The following is a 15,957-nucleotide window of genomic DNA, read 5'->3' as shown; positions in this document are numbered from 1 at the left end:
CGAGCTTTAACCGAGGAAGGCTGTGGTTCCCACCAGGCCATGTCTGCAGATGAGCTTAGGAGACTCACCATCATTTCTGGGCTCAGGAGCTCCGTCTCCTCATCAGTTTCCAGCCTGCATCTGTCTCTGGGAGGCAGGCGTATGGTGGGTGGTGAGAGGCTGGTGTGTGCACAGACCGCGGGTGCTGGTGATGGCCAGCGCCCCCGTGACAGTACAGCGCCCCTTTCCTCTCTCCCTCCTCCCGCCAGGCTGGAGGACACGGGGCCGCCTCTGTGCAGGGACCCCACGCCAGCTGGGGCCACGTGGACCCTCGTGTCCCCTCCCCTACGCCCCGAGATGACCGTGTGTATACTTAGAGCAGCTCGGCTACACGTTCACCTCCCAGGCCAGAGCCAGGGTCATAGGGAAGCCAGATTAGAAACTCGGGTGCTGACTTTCCTTTAGAAAATGTTACTAATAACTTGCACACAGTTTGTCTCATAAGTCTTCAGATGAATGAGCAAAAGTTACTAGCATTTCCTGGTCTTGGCTTCATGGACGTGGCAGTTAGCTAGCGCGCACAAGATAGTGTGCACGGGTGTCTGCAATCAGCTGCAGTCTGCAGAATTTTCAGCAAAGAGAACTGCTTGACAAGACCAATTGGTGCATTGTTTTTAATTATTAACAACCTTGAGTGTGGGTGTTTTCCTGTTTGGTTTACTGTGAGTTTTGGCTTCACTTAGTAAGAGGATGCAGTGAAGCCTGAGGGAAACCTGAGAATTTGGGGTTCTAATTTTCTAAAAATTAGAGAATCTGTAATACTCTAATTGTATTAGAGTATTGTAAAGTATCTGGGCATTAAGGTGGTGGAAGAACAGCCATACACACATGGCTGGAGCAAATATCCTTTAACCTCCATCCCTAATACCTCTGGTAATTCAACCACAGTTTGCAGAAAGAGTGATCTTATGCTTAGGAAATTGTGTGAAATAAGTAACTTCAATTCTACTCTCAGGATACCTGTAAATACAATTACTGGGTTATTTTTAGTTTATAGGATATTGTTATATTTAACATTTCTGTGTATCGGGTCATATTCTTATCCTGTTGTGTAATTGCTTTCTGCAGTTTGCACAAGGAGTTCCACTGCGGTCTGTCTGCCCAGGGTCCCCTCTGCTGCGTGGGAGCCTTGGGATGGGGCAGGGGCCCTGGCCTTCATCCTGCTGCTGAGGTGATGTGGGTGGGTCTCGAGGCATGGATTCAAAGAGGCTTCTGCACATCGTTTGTTACAAGTTTAATGCTAAAAACAGCTAGCATTTATCTTTTAATCAGATCTATGATTTGGGAAAGCTAGTGCTGACTAAAATATGCATGCTTTTTGTTCCACTTTGATAAGACGGAGCGTAGCATTTCTCTTTTAAATGACTAAACAGACCCCGGGGTCCAACTCCGCCCACGTGGCACAGTCACAGACGACACAGCTGCCATCCCAAGGACCTCATTGGGGGAAACCCTTTCCAGCTCCACTCTCTGATGATGATAGGAATAGCTCCACTCTCTGATGATGATAGGAATGCGTGTACACAACAATGGCTTTCAGCTGAATTAAGCTACGGCCTGGAGGGCAGTTTCTGGTTGAGACGCTGGAAAAAACATGGAGATATGTCCAGTTCTTGACAGCAACTGAGCAAGCAGATAGGGCACCCCGTCATGTGCACCTGTTGGTTCCATGTCTGGGCATAACTTATTCTCAACCCCAGAGCAGCTCAAATTCAGGTGCCAAATCCATGTTTGCCTTTTGTTTATAAACTGGATACACTGGACGGGATGTAGGATATTTTGGTTTCTTGGAGAAGGAAGATCCAAGGGGTAGAACAATTCCACCCTGGTTCAGCTCAGATTCAGAGTGGCTGCTATTTTATCAGTGACCTGGGACAGTCATTCCCTTCTTGTATGAAAAGGCAAAATGATAGGATACTAAAGGAGGAACTCCCCTGGTCAGTAGGTGCCCAATATGCTACTGGAGATCAGTGGAGAAATAACTCCAGAAAGAATGAAGGGATGGAGCCAAAGCAAAAACAATACCCAGTTGTGGATGTGACTGGTGATAGAAGAAAGATCTGATGCTGTAAAGAGCAATATTGCATAGGAACCTGGAAAGTTAGGTCCAATAATCAAGGCAAATTGGAAGTGGTCAAACAGGAGATGGCAAGAGTGAATGTCGACATTCTAGGAATCAGCGAACTAAAATGGACTGGAATGAGTGAATTTAACTCCGATGACCATTATATCTACTACTGTGGGCAGGAATCCCTTAGAAGAAATGGAGTAGCCATCATAGTCAACAAGAGAGTCCAAAATGCAGTACTTGGATGCAATCTCAAAAATGACAGAATGATCTCTGTTCGTTTCAAAGGCAAACCATTCAATATCATGGGAATCAAAGCCTATGTCCCAACCAGTAACGCTGAAGAAGCTGAAGTTGATCGCTTCTATGAAGACATACAAGACCTTTTAGAACACCCCAAAAAAGATGTCCTTTTCATTATAGGGGACTGGAATACAAAAGTAGGAAGTCAAGAAACACCAGGAGTAACAGGCAAATTTGGCCTTGGAGTACGGAATGAAGCAGGGCAAAGGCTAGTAGAGTTTTGCCAAGAGAACACACTATTCATAGAAAACACCCTCTTCCAACAACACAAGAGAAGACTCTACACATGGACATCACCAGATGGCCAACACTGAAATCAGATTGATTATATTCTTTGCAACCAAAGATGGAGAAGCTCTAAACAGTCAGCAAAAACAAGACCGGGAGCTGACTGTGGCTCAGATCATGAACTCCTTATTGCCAAATTTAGACTTAAATTGAAGAAAGTAGGGAAAAACACTAGACCATTCAGGTATGACCTAAATCAAATCCCTTATGACTATATAGTGGAAGTGAGAAATAGATTTAAGGGACTAGATCTGATAGACAGAGTGCCTGGTGAACTATGGACGGAGGTTCGTGACATTGTACAGGAGACAGGGATCAAGACCATCCCCATAGAAAAGAAATGCAAAAAGGCAAAATGGTTGTCTGAGGAGGCCTTACAAATAGCTGTGAAAAGAAGAGAAGCAAAAAGCAAAGGAGAAAAGGAAAGATATTCCCATTTGAATGCAGACTTTCATAGAATAGCAAAGAGAGATAAGAAAGCCTTCCTCAGTGATCAATGCAAAGAAATAGAGGAAAACAACAGAATGGGAAAGACTAGAGATCTCTTCAAGAAAATTAGAGATACCAAGGGAACATTTCATGCAAAGATGGGTTTGATAAAGGACAGAAATTGTATGGACCTAACAGGAGCAGAAGATATTAAGAAGAGGTGGCAAGAATACACAGAAGAACTGTACAAAAAAGATCTTCAGGACCCAGATAATCACGATGGTGTGATCACTCACCTAGAGCCGGACATCCTGGAATGTGAAGTCAAGTGGGCCTTAGAAAGCATCACTATGAACAAAGCTAGTGGAGGTGATGGAATTCCAGTTTAGCTATTTCAAATCATGAAAGATGATGCTGTGAAAGTGCTGCACTCAATATGTCAGCAAATTTGGAAAACTCAGCAGTGGCCACAGGACTGGAAAAGGTCAGTTTTCATTCCAATCCCAAAGAAAGGCAATGCCAAAGAATGCTCAAACTACCACACAATTGCACTCATCTCACACTCTAGGAAAGTAATGCTCAAAATTCTCCAAGCCAGGCTTCAGCAATATATGAACCGTGAACTTCCAGATGTTCAAGCTGGTTTTAGAAAAGGCAGAGGAACCAGAGATCAAATTGCCAACATCTGCTGGATCATTGAAAAAGCAAGAGAGTTCCAGAAAAACATCTATTTCTGCTTTATTGACTATGCCAAAGCCTTCAACTGTGTGGATCACAATCAACTGTGGAAAATTCTGAAAGAGATAGGAACATCAGACCACCTGACCTGCCTCTTGAGAAACCTGTATGCAGGTCAGAAAGCAACAGTTGGAACTGGACGTGGAACAACAGACTGATTCCAAATAGGAAAAGGAGTACGTCAAGGCTGTATATTGTCGCCTTGCTTATTTAACTTATATGCAGAGTACATCATGAGAAACACTGGGCTGGAAGAAGCACAAGCTGGAATCAAGATTGCCAGGAGAAATATCAATAACCTCAGATATGGAGATGACACCACCCTTATGGCAGAAAGAACTAAAGAGCCTCTTGATGAAAGTGAAAGAGGAGAGTGAAAAAGTTGGTTTAAAGCTCAACATTCAGAAAACTAAGATCATGGCATTCAGTCCCATCACTTCATGGGAAATAGATGGGGAGACAATGGAAACAGTGCTAGGCTTTATTTTTTTGGGCTCCAAAATCACTGCAAATGGTGATTGCAGCCATGAAATTAAAAGATGCTTACTCCTTGGAAGGAAAGTTATGACCAACCTAGATAGCATATTAAAAAGCAGAGACATTATTTTGCCAACAAAGGTCCTTCTGGTCAAGGCTATGGTTTTTCCAGTGGTCATATATGGATGTGAGAGTTGGACTGTGAAGAAAGGTGAGTGCTGAAAAATTGATGCTTTTGAACTGTGGTGTTGGAGAAGACTCTTGAGAATCCCTTGGACTGCAAGGAGATCCAACCAGTCCATCCTAAAGGAGATCAGTCCTGGGTGTTCACTGAAAGGACTGATGCTGAAGCTAAAACTCCAATACTTTGGCCACCTCATGTGAAGAGTTGACTCATTCGAAAAGACCCTGATGCTGGGAGGGATTGCATGCAGGAGGAGAAGGGGACAACAGAGAATGAGATGGCTGGATGGCATCACCGACTCGATAGACATGGGTTTGAGTAAACTCCGGAAGTTGGTGATGGACAGGGAGGCTTGGCGTGCTGCGATTCATGGGGTCACAAAGAGTCGGACATGACTCAGCTACTGAACTGAACTGGGACAATCACTGACCTCTGTGGGCTTCAGTCCCTCACAGGTGTCCTGAGGATGCTGTGGGGTTTGGCTCACTGGATGAGGTGCCCATCAGCAGCAGGAAGCACTGCAGGGGTCCTTGGAGACACCTAAGACCCCTTCCCTTTCCTTTTTCACTCTGATCCTTGGATTGCTAATTGCCAAGGGCTTCCCTGGTGGCTCAGTGGTAATGAACCTGCCTTGCAATGCAGGAGATATGGGTTTGGTCCCTGGGTGGGGAAGGCCCCATGGAGGAGAGCATGGCAATCCACTCCAGTATTCTTGCCTGGAGAATCCCATGGACAGAGGAGCCTGGTGGGCTACAGTCCATGGGGTTGCAAAGAGTTGGACATAACTTCATGACTAAGCAACAATAAAAACAAAATAGTAGGACAGGACTGAGTGAGCACACACACCAGCGACCGTTTCACTCTTGATGCCAACAATAAAGATGGGGTGTGACGACCGCTGAACATTGGTGAAACCTCTCAGCGCCCTCAAGCATCTGCTCCTTCTCATTGTCACAAACTACAGAGCTCCTCCAGAAGCCTGGCCTCACCCCTGCCAGCTGACCACTCACTTCCACTCACTCTCTACGTCCGGACACCAGTCTTCACAGGGGAGATCCCCAAACAGATCAGAACGCCGCCCTATTTCTACCTAAGCATCTGTCCATGTGACAAGACAGACACATGTCTGGGTGACTTCTGACTCGGGTCTGAATGGATGTGTACTTCTGAGTCACAGGTGGTTGAAGAGGCAAACCCTTACATACACTCCAATCCTCAAAATAAAAAAGCAGTCTTGGAATCCCCGCTTTCAGTGTTTGCAGATGACGTTAGGAGCCATGGAGGTCGATTTCTAGAATAACTCTGAGGAAGCCAGACCTCTGTCAGGGAGCTGGGGCCCGTCTTCCAAGTTCAGGGGCAACCTGGTGCCCACGCAGCCCTCCCTGTCTGCAGCCCTGAGCCCTGGAAAGGGGCCTGTCCCAAAGCACGGGCCCCTCGGCCCCTCGGCTCTCAGAGGTTTGGCGGCAGGAATGGCCTTGTGGCTCCTCCGTGTCTGGAAACGGGCTTGTCCCTGAGACGGTGACGGAAGCCGCCTTCCTCAGCAGGCTATCTGGCCCCAGGTCTGCAGCGTTTCAGAGAATGCCATCAGTGCCCCTTGCAGGACTGAGTTCGTTTCTCTTGTACACACAGTGGTGAGACACTGGCTTCTTTCTGACTCCTCCTTGGCCACTTGGGGGCTGCAGAGTCAGGCATCCCGCTGGCCGTACGTGGTGGCACACTCTTCAGGGCAGAAAACCCCGAGCGACTGCTGAGTGAAAGAAGGAAGTCTGCTGTTCCCTTAAACTCCAAAGTCGTGGTGTCAGGAGGGGGGCCTTCGGGAGGTGATGAGGTCACAGGGGTGGGAGGACCAACGTCTGACAGCAGAGACCCCAGGGAGCCCCAGCCCCGCCTCCATGGGAGGACACAGTGAGCAGAGCCCTCCATGAGCCAGCAAGCAAGTCCTCACCGATCCCGCCTCTGCCCGCGCTCTGCCCTGGCCTCCGGCCTCCAGAGCTGGAGAAATAGATGCCCGCTTTTTACAAGCCCCCAGTCTGTGGCACTTTTTTTTTTTTTTTTTAATAGCAGCTGAAATGGAGTAAGACAAAGCCACACACGCAGTCTCAGAGGCGGGAATGAATCGATAGATTTACTGTTCAAGAAGGGACTCGGCCAGCAGAAGGTGCCGTAATTCGCCCTGCTGCATCCGGGCTTGGGAACCGGGTAAGTTAACCACTGATGCTGGGGGAGGAGCTCGGGTGCACGCTCCAGGAGTGCAGATGAAGAAACTCAGCCTCCTGATTTCACAGAAACAAGCTTTGATTGGTTTTGATTTGTGCAGAAATTGAGTTTTGGACTGTCCCCTTACCAGCTGGCATGTGACCTTTCCTTTTCTGCAGCTTGTGACAGGGACCCCGGATGGATGTCACATTCTTCGGGGCGTGGGGATCCCCTTGGGGGGCTCTGGAGTAGACAGGGGCAAGGGGGGTGCTCTGAGGGGGCAGGACGGAAGGATGCAGTAAGTGGACACCATGTCACCGTCCAGACACAAATGTGGCAAGGCACCATGTCCACTGTTTCTAGAAACTTCTAGAAATTTACCTGAAGGAATTAAGTGTGGATGCTACTCAAGTTGCAGAGTTACACCTCTATACATACAACAAGGGGTGATTATAAAAGGACACAAAAATGAGTTCTAACAGAGCAGTTCTTTTGAAATGAGTTATGTATCAGATTACTATGAGACAGTCACACAGCTACATGGTGTGCAGACCTTAACAATGCCACGTAATGTCCTTTGTTAAAATATTTTCACAACCTGCACCCATCCTGAAGAAGGTTTTAGGTATTGGCAGCTATTATTTTATAGTCAGATATTTTTAAAGTTGCACAGTATGTCCGTTTTCTCTGTGTTTTGTCTCACATAATATCTGCCTGACATTCTTTGATTGATCATTTCGTCCACCTTTTTTTTTTTCATTTCAGTTTGTAATTGACTTGCTGGTGCAAAATTTGGTTCAACAGAACAGTCCTCCTAAATGCTTATAAATCACCAACTCATCACAACCGACTTAAACATAGCATTCACAGGAATGAAGAAAAGCCATTATTAGAAATCACATCTCCTATAACTGAGCCAATGTCACAAAAATCACTGGCAGGCAATTTAATTTCGCTGCATCTGAGAGTCTTTTCTCGAAATGTTTCTTCTGGAAAAAGTGGGTTTCCCTTCCTTTGTAGTCACTTTGAATATGTGGCATTAATGTGCTTTTTACCACTGACTTTAGATTAATTTCATAGAAACCTTCTTTATCTTCCTCTCTTTCATGGCCATTTTGCCCATCATAAAGTTACTTTTCATACACAACACCCTTCAGAGAGAACGTCTGAGCCCTGAAATGGCTAAAGGCAAGGAGTGTGGGTCTCATCTCCAAAAAGACTTCACTCATCTGTCACTAAAGAAAATTTAAGGGTTTTCAGTGAATGTCACACACCCTTCCTTGGCGCTTTTGAAATTGAGGCCAGTTAAGAAAAACAAGCAGTATCTTGGATGGGACCAGAGGCAGAGTCCCTCCACTGTTCCATGCCTTTAACCTCGACCAGGCAGTAAAGCGTCTCTCTGAGTTTTGTAAATGGCGATGACTCATTTCACTGCAACAGTGTTCACATCATTATGAAGTGTTTTAAATTTTAATGCAACATGGTAGAATCAGAGGCTCAGAAGAGCCTTTAAAAACTTGTCCATTTTCACCCTCTTGATTTAGAGATGAGGAAACTGGAAAACTCAGTTTGGAAAATGTCTAAAATGACAAGGTCTGCTCCCAGTTACTTACTGTAGCAATACTGGGAACATAACTCAGACCTTCTTACCTTCCTTTCTCCCTCTGTTCTTTCCTCCTTTCTTTTCAGGAACCTTCTATAAATGATGCTTGCACACGCTCTACGCTACGCCGTGTCCCTGACCCGAGACATGAGATGGAGTCACTAGGGACTGCTTACAGACAACAAGCCACCGGAAACCGGTGCCCACATGCCCCCAGGTGATGCTGACTGCTAGAGGTGGGTCACGCGCTCGCGTTTCAGCGGGCGGGCTGCTCGAGACCCTTGGGCCCCGCTTCTGTGGGCACACGGCTGCCCAGAGCCATGGCTGGTCCAGCGGCCATGTGGCTCTCTCCTGCGTTGCCCGATGGCTGATGGGGCCTCCGTGGTGACCACGCGTGGGGACGGGGCATCATTCCCAGAGTGACTCTGTGGCCAAGTCACCAGTCCTCCGGCTGGTCTCTGCCCAAGTCCTTCGAAGCATGCCTGTTCCGCTCACTGGAGGCGCCAACCCTCCCCTCACATCCAGACTGCAGAGATGCCCACTAAGCACCTTCTGTCCCTAACGGTGCGGCGGCTTCTCCCCAACAATGGAAGCCAGGCCCCCGTGCTCGGGCTGGGCTGGCCCAGGGGACACAGCACCCCATGCACCGCACGCCCGCCCAGAAGGTCAGCTCCTGGGTGGATGCAGCCCCGGCGCCAGCCTCCAGGGCTCCCCGCCTCGGACGTGGTCGCAGCCCTGGCGCCAGCCCCCAGGGCTCCCCACCTCAGACGTGGAAATGTAGCCTCAGGGTGCCAAGTCTTGCACGAAAAGGGCGGGTGCCACAGACACGGTCGTGATGCTGAGCCGTCTCAGACCCAGGACAAATGCAGGTGCGTTACCATCAATGTCTAAGGAGACAGGTGGCCCATGAGTCACCCTTTTATCCGGAAGCTTCACAGAGTGAAACCAAAACCATCGCATGCGGATTCATTCCAACAGCACAGCCAGAACTCCTTCTAAGAAGGAGTTTTTACAATAAATAATTGTATTGGCCGATTTCCGGATAGAGAAAGGCTTGGTTAAAGTGGCCAGTTGGAAATCAATTTCTAGTTCAATCATAGCCGGTAACATACTGTCATTCCTTTAGGACTGCCCCTGGTTTCACAATTTTACACTGAAAAGCAAGCTTTTTCTGGTTCTAATTTCCTTTTAAAGAAAGCACAGCTATACCAAAAGAACTCCTGTGATTTCAATATTCTTGAAGCTAATCAATAAGAAACATATCACTGGCTAAAGATCGGATACAAATTAAGAAAAGTTCAAATTTAAATAGAAAGCGGACTTATGATGCAGAAGCTGGCCTCAGTGCAGCCACGGCAGACGGACGTGAGAAGCCGAGGAGGCAGCTGCAAGTCCTTTGTGTGAATAACCTTGTTAGGTGGGCGGCCAGGAGCCCTGGGCTGTGGAGAGGGCATGTATTCTCAGCTAAGTTTCATGTGGATGCCACTCAACCGTTTGACGCTGAAATTATCCAACACTCCTCATTTCCAGCAGGAGCACTTGCCCCGCTTTATGTAAGCCCAACTCCATGTCAAATGGTGATGGCCGAGTCTGGCTCCAGCTTCACTGTGTCCATGCGCATAAAAATAAAATTTGCACGTGATTTTAATGAGCACTGGGGAAAATAGAGTATGACAGTAATTTGGAAGCAAGCACATAATTGCACTCAGCATCCAAACCACAGTGGAACTGGCCTCGCCGGGAGAATTCAGCTGTTTAATGTCAAGTAACAGTTACCTGAAAAAACTGCAAATAAAACAGCTTTTCCCTCCCTCAGATTGACTGAGGGTTTTAGTGAAGGAGGAGGAAAGGAGAGGAGTCTCATTCTACACATGTAGACATGTCTCAATTATGTTACTGAGGCCTTAATAATTAACAGTAATAACTATTTAGTAATTCATCCGTGATGATCTGGAGCAAATGTGTTCTCACCTAGAGCGCCCACGGTGTTCACAAACTGCTATTTAGGAAAAGCTCTCACCACATCTACTTGGTTCTGACTAGGAGCCCTGAGGGTAACTACATGTGAAGCCCTTTGTGGGCAGGGTGCTGGCGTCCCGAGCAGCGCCCAGCGCAGGGTACTCTACCTGAGTCGTCCTCGGCTGGCCCCGGGAAGCTGATGCCTGGCTGGGCCAGGTCCGCGCCCTCCTCCTCTGCAAAGAGAGAGACAGTCACGGTTCAGTGCAGCTCCACGCTCCCCCCGCAGACTCTCAGCACAGGACGTGCTTCCCCACCCGTGCAGACGCCCCTGACCTGCGCTGGTGTCGGGGCCGAAAGCGCAGGGGCCAGCGCTTTTCTGACGACAGCCCCACGGTGGCAGGCGCGCGTCTGCCCCATGGAGGCACCCGCTCTGGGGGCCGTGCAAGGGGTCTTGGCTGTGCCCCGGCTTCCTGCAGGTTCTCTGCCTGTGGACAGGATTCTGCAAACCCAGCTGCCCGGCCCACGTGGGCCGGTGAGCCCTGGTGAGCCCCGCACGGCCCTGAGGAGGCGCCTCGTCATCTGGAAGCCTGGTATTACCCATGGCCTATTCCGCCACACTGGACGCCTGCAGTCACTGTTCTCTTGCGAATACTAGTTCATCTTAGGTCACTTTTGTCCATATTTCATTTCCTTCTGTTGGGAGAACATCCCAGGTCCTGGCATTGATTTTCCGCTGTCAGATCTGTGGTCAGTGTAGAAATGGACGCTGCATCTCAGCATGTGATATACAAGGCCTCGGGGGTCATCTCTCCCTGGCCGTCCCTTCCCAGATGGACAGCGAAGCCAAAGAGCTGAAAGCCCTGGCTGTTTGTCCAGCTGGACCCAGGGAGCTGGACCCAGAGATGCCAGTGGCTGTCTGAACTGGGCTCGCTCAGTGAGCTAGGTGCCTCCGTCTGCTGGCTGCTCCGGGCTCCTTGTGAGCTGCTGGGCGGCCCAGGGACATCTGCCCCACGCCAGGGGGAGTGAGTACAGACAGCCAGAGGTGAGGTCCTTCAGGTAAGGTTCATATATGTACCATCATTTGGGCCTGTATTTCTGCAAATATGACTCTAAATAGAATTACATATTCAGACCTGCGTTCATGCAGGTGTCCAACATTCTGGTAATTACATCCTTCTATCAATCCTGAATACAGTTATACATTACAGTCAAAGGAGGCTTTGTTTTTAGGACACTATGATCACCTCAGTGACATTTTCACCATCTCCAAACCAGCAAAAAGGCAGCGTCCACTTGCAGTGAGTATATAGGACGCTAAAGGAGAAAACTGGGAGGTCTGGCTGTGAAAGGTGCTCACACGAGTCTCGGGTTAATCATGGTGGCCTTTCATCTTATGGGGTCTCCCAGGCACTGCTTTTAAAGTACAAGCCTTATAGGTTTCTACATGTCTCATAAATATCTGTCTGGATTGGGGTAAGTACTTTGCAAGAGAGCTAATTTGAAATACTTCACATAATTCAGTATGCCCCATTTGTAATGGCTAGGAGGACTTTCTGCACATCTGAAGTCCTGTTTTCCTGCTAATAAGCCATCAATGACAAAGCTGGCTGGTCAGGTGACCGCATTAAGGATAATATGAAACTGAAGATGCCACATTTCATTTGTTTAGAAGCATAATGCAATAGGATGTGGAGTGCTAATTAAATACAGTTGCCATGGAGACCATGTTCACAGTGGTCAGTGTTATTAACTTGAAAACCTTCTACATGAGGTGGGTCACATAGAATAAAGGAGAATAAACGGAAACAAGGAACCTTAGATTCAGATCCATTTGTTCTCCTTCAACACACACAAGCACAGAAACAAAGGGACGCGTTTTCACAGTATGAACCTGAACTATGAGCTGACATCACACGATGACGAAACGCCCAGCGGACGTGGACGGACAGACCGCGCCCAGCATGTACCGCCCACCCCGGGCTCCCACCGGGGCAGGGAGGGCTCATCACTGGAGGGCGAGGAACCACCCGCGGTGTGCAAAGGTCAGCCCTGGGTCGTGAGGCGGGTGTGCCCAGTGGCTCGTCCCTGCTCCAGTCACGATGAAGGGGGCCTCGGGAAAACCCTCCAGCCGCACACGCGGAGCGCAGGCCGAGGGCAAACACCCTCGACGCCTCTGCTTCTGGCTCTACGGCCTGGCCGAGTGGGCTTCCCTCAGAGCCGCGCTGGCGTCGCCAGCGGTCCAGCCCTGCCTCACCGCTGGCTTTGTCCCCTCAGCTCAGGCCCCGCGTTCTCGACACTCGGGCCAGCCCAGAGCCCTGACTGGGGCACCATGTAACCGGTGCGCACGGGGCCGCCTGAGGGCCGGTCAGGGCGTCCACAGTGGGACGAGGCGGTCCGAGGTGACCCAGCAGAGGGCGCCGGTGGGGCAGAGGGCGGGGGCGGGGAATGGGGCACGGGGCGGGGCAGACCCCAGGGCGGGGGCGGGGAATGGGGCACGGGGCGGGGCAGGCCCCAGGGCGGGGGCGGGGAATGGGGCACGGGGCGGGGCAGGCCCCAGGGCGGGGGCGGGGAATGGGGCACGGGGCGGGGCAGACCCCAGGGCGGGGGCGGGGAATGGGGCACGGGGCGGGGCAGGCCCCAGGGCGGGGGCGGGGAATGGGGCACGGGGCGGGGCAGACCCCAGGGCGGGGGCGGGGAATGGGGCACGGGGCGGGGCAGGCCCCAGGGCGGGGGCGGGGAATGGGGCACGGGGCGGGGCAGGCCCCAGGGCGGGGGGCGGGGAATGGGGCACGGGGCGGGGCAGACCCCAGGGCGGGGGCGGGGAATGGGGCACGGGGCGGGGCAGGCCCCAGGGCGGGGGCGGGGAATGGGGCACGGGGCGGGGCAGGCCCCAGGGCGGGGGCGGGGAATGGGGCACGGGGCGGGGCAGGCCCCAGGGCGGGGGCGGGGAATGGGGCACGGGGCGGGGCAGGCCCCAGGGCGGGGGCGGGGAATGGGGCACGGGGCGGGGCAGACCCCAGGGCGGGGGCGGGGAATGGGGCACGGGGCGGGGCAGGCCCCAGGGCGGGGGCGGGGAATGGGGCACGGGGCGGGGCAGGCCCCAGGGCGGGGGCGGGGAATGGGGCACGGGGCGGGGCAGGCCCCAGGGCGGGGGCGGGGAATGGGGCACGGGGCGGGGCAGGCCCCAGGGCGGGGGCGGGGAATGGGGCACGGGGCGGGGCAGGCCCCAGGGCGGGGGCGGGGAATGGGGCACGGGGCGGGGCAGACCCCAGGGCGGGGGCGGGGAATGGGGCACGGGGCGGGGCAGGCCCCAGGGCGGGGGCGGGGAATGGGGCACGGGGCGGGGCAGGCCCCAGGGCGGGGGCGGGGAATGGGGCACGGGGCGGGGCAGGCCCCAGGGCGGGGGCGGGGAATGGGGCACGGGGCGGGGCAGGCCCCAGGGCGGGGGCGGGGAATGGGGCACGGGGCGGGGCAGACCCCAGGGCGGGGGCGGGGAATGGGGCACGGGGCGGGGCAGGCCCCAGGGCGGGGGCGGGGAATGGGGCACGGGGCGGGGCAGGCCCCAGGGCGGGGGCGGGGAATGGGGCACGGGGCGGGGCAGACCCCAGGGCGGGGGCGGGGAATGGGGCACGGGGCGGGGCAGGCCCCAGGGCGGGGGCGGGGAATGGGGCACGGGGCGGGGCAGGCCCCAGGGCGGGGGCGGGGAATGGGGCACGGGGCGGGGCAGACCCCAGGGCGGGGGCGGGGAATGGGGCACGGGGCGGGGCAGGCCCCAGGGCGGGGGCGGGGAATGGGGCACGGGGCGGGGCAGGCCCCAGGGCGGGGGCGGGGAATGGGGCACGGGGCGGGGCAGGCCCCAGGGCGGGGGCGGGGAATGGGGCACGGGGCGGGGCAGGCCCCAGGGCGGGGGCGGGGAATGGGGCACGGGGCGGGGCAGGCCCCAGGGCGGGGGCGGGGAATGGGGCACGGGGCGGGGCAGGCCCCAGGGCGGGGGCGGGGCGGGGGAGGAGCGAAGGGCGGAGCGGGGCGGGGCACAGGGTGGGGGGGGCCCTCCGGGTGGGCCCTCCCTCCCTCTGGCGCCCCTCCTGAGGGGTCAGGGGTCAGGCCTTACACGCGTGCTCCAGGTGTCAGGGCATCAGCGCTGCAGTGAGGACCGAGGACCAGCGAGGGGGTGGCGTCACCGGGGACACGGGGAGGGGAGAAGGCCTGCTCCCGGCCCGGGTCCTCGCCAGAGCTCCACGCATGTGGTGTTGTCCCTGCCGCCGCCAGGCGTCCAGCATGGTGGGCCCCCACCCCGTGTGCATCCACCAGTCACCACCACCCACCCCCGGGTGTGATCCCCGGACGTGACTGTGAGGCGCGGCTGTCCTTCCAGTCTCGGTAAGTCAGGATGGCCCAGGACCGCCGGGCTGCTGTGCTTCCCGGCAGACGGGGTTACCAAGCCACCGCCCTGACTGCAGTGTGACTCCCCCGCAGTCCCTGCAGAATCGAGGGTCTGAGGGGTGTTTCAAATGAAGTCTGCACAGAATTCCCAGGACGAGGAAGCATGCTGTGGGCAGCCTGGGAGCCCCGGGGTAAGAGGTGCTGTGGTGGGGTGTCTGCTCCCCCTTCTCCTGCTGCCCTCACCTCCCTTGCAGAGCCCAAAAGCGGCTGTGACACATGCCCCCCTCTCCCCCGCAGCAGGGCATCCTGGGGAGAACCACACCCGCCTCCCACTGTGGCTGGGACGACATGGCACATGAGCTGAGGGCAGCAGCACTTGAAGTTTCGCGATTAAATTCATGTTCCAAGTCTGACTGGGGACCCCAGACCCTCATCACACCCACCTGTCCCTGGTCCTCCCTGGGGTGGGGCCCCTCTTCAGCCAAGCCTGGCTCAGCCCACCTGTGCTCCACCCACTTGTCCTTGCTTCACCTGATCCACCCCACACTGAGTTCACTCACACCCCTGGCCTGGCTCAGAGCCTCTGCCAGTTACACAAGGTCACTGGCCATCAGGCTCTATGAGGACTGAGCCGCAAGCCCCTGCAGCCGCTGGCCTTCAGTACCCCCTGAAAGGGGTTCAGGGAGGAGGTGCTCTGTGCTCCAGGAAAACTCATTAACAGGCCTTCAGATAGATACTTTTAGGAGACTTTAAAACCCAAATTCTTGCCTCACCCCTTCTTAGAAAAGCACTAAAACCATCAAGTAAGACATCCGCTCTTGTGACCAGGAGAGCCTCCACCCAGTGTGGGCTTGGCCACACTGACCCTTTGCCAGGGTCGCACATATGCTGGCCAGACCCCCAGCTCTTGGAAGTGGTTCCTCGAGCTAGTGGGAGGCTGTGGTCCCGGCCACAGTCCTTGGTAATGACCCTGACCTCACGGCTCTCAGGCTGTGCGCTTTTCCCCAGTGGTCACCTGCCGACCTCCCACATGGCTGCATCTCTGCTGAGCCGAGTGAGGCCGCAAGGCCAGCGAGGACTTCTCGGTTCCGCCCCTCCGGGACCCCTCCCTACTGTTTGTCTATTTAAAGATGGAGATGGGGGAGAGTAGGGTCAGGTCAAAGGTTCTGCTGGTGGAAATGTCTCCTGACCACGCATCCTCCTGATGGACATGGAGCTGCGGAGTCAAGGTGATGACCTCAGGGGGCGTGACCACATATCCAGGCATGACACATGGTGGCCACCTCTGGA

General features: G+C 53.9%; 1 protein-coding gene across 1 annotated transcript in view; it reads right to left on the bottom strand.

Annotated features, from left to right (window-relative positions):
- The window catches only part of DLGAP2 (DLG associated protein 2), a 629,281-nt gene that overhangs the window by 125,584 nt on the left and 487,740 nt on the right, over positions 1-15,957 (bottom strand). Inside the window, exon 5 of the mRNA XM_061134978.1 lies at positions 10,452-10,517. Coding sequence (XP_060990961.1) covers positions 10,452-10,517 — 66 coding nt within the window. The remainder of the gene's footprint in view (positions 1-10,451; positions 10,518-15,957) is intronic.

The sequence above is a fragment of the Dama dama genome, chromosome 32, assembly GCF_033118175.1.
Source record: "Dama dama isolate Ldn47 chromosome 32, ASM3311817v1, whole genome shotgun sequence".
Lineage (NCBI taxonomy): Eukaryota > Metazoa > Chordata > Mammalia > Artiodactyla > Cervidae > Dama > Dama dama.
The sequence above is the reverse complement of the archived record's forward strand: the minus strand, read 5'-3'. Positions and strand labels throughout refer to the sequence as shown.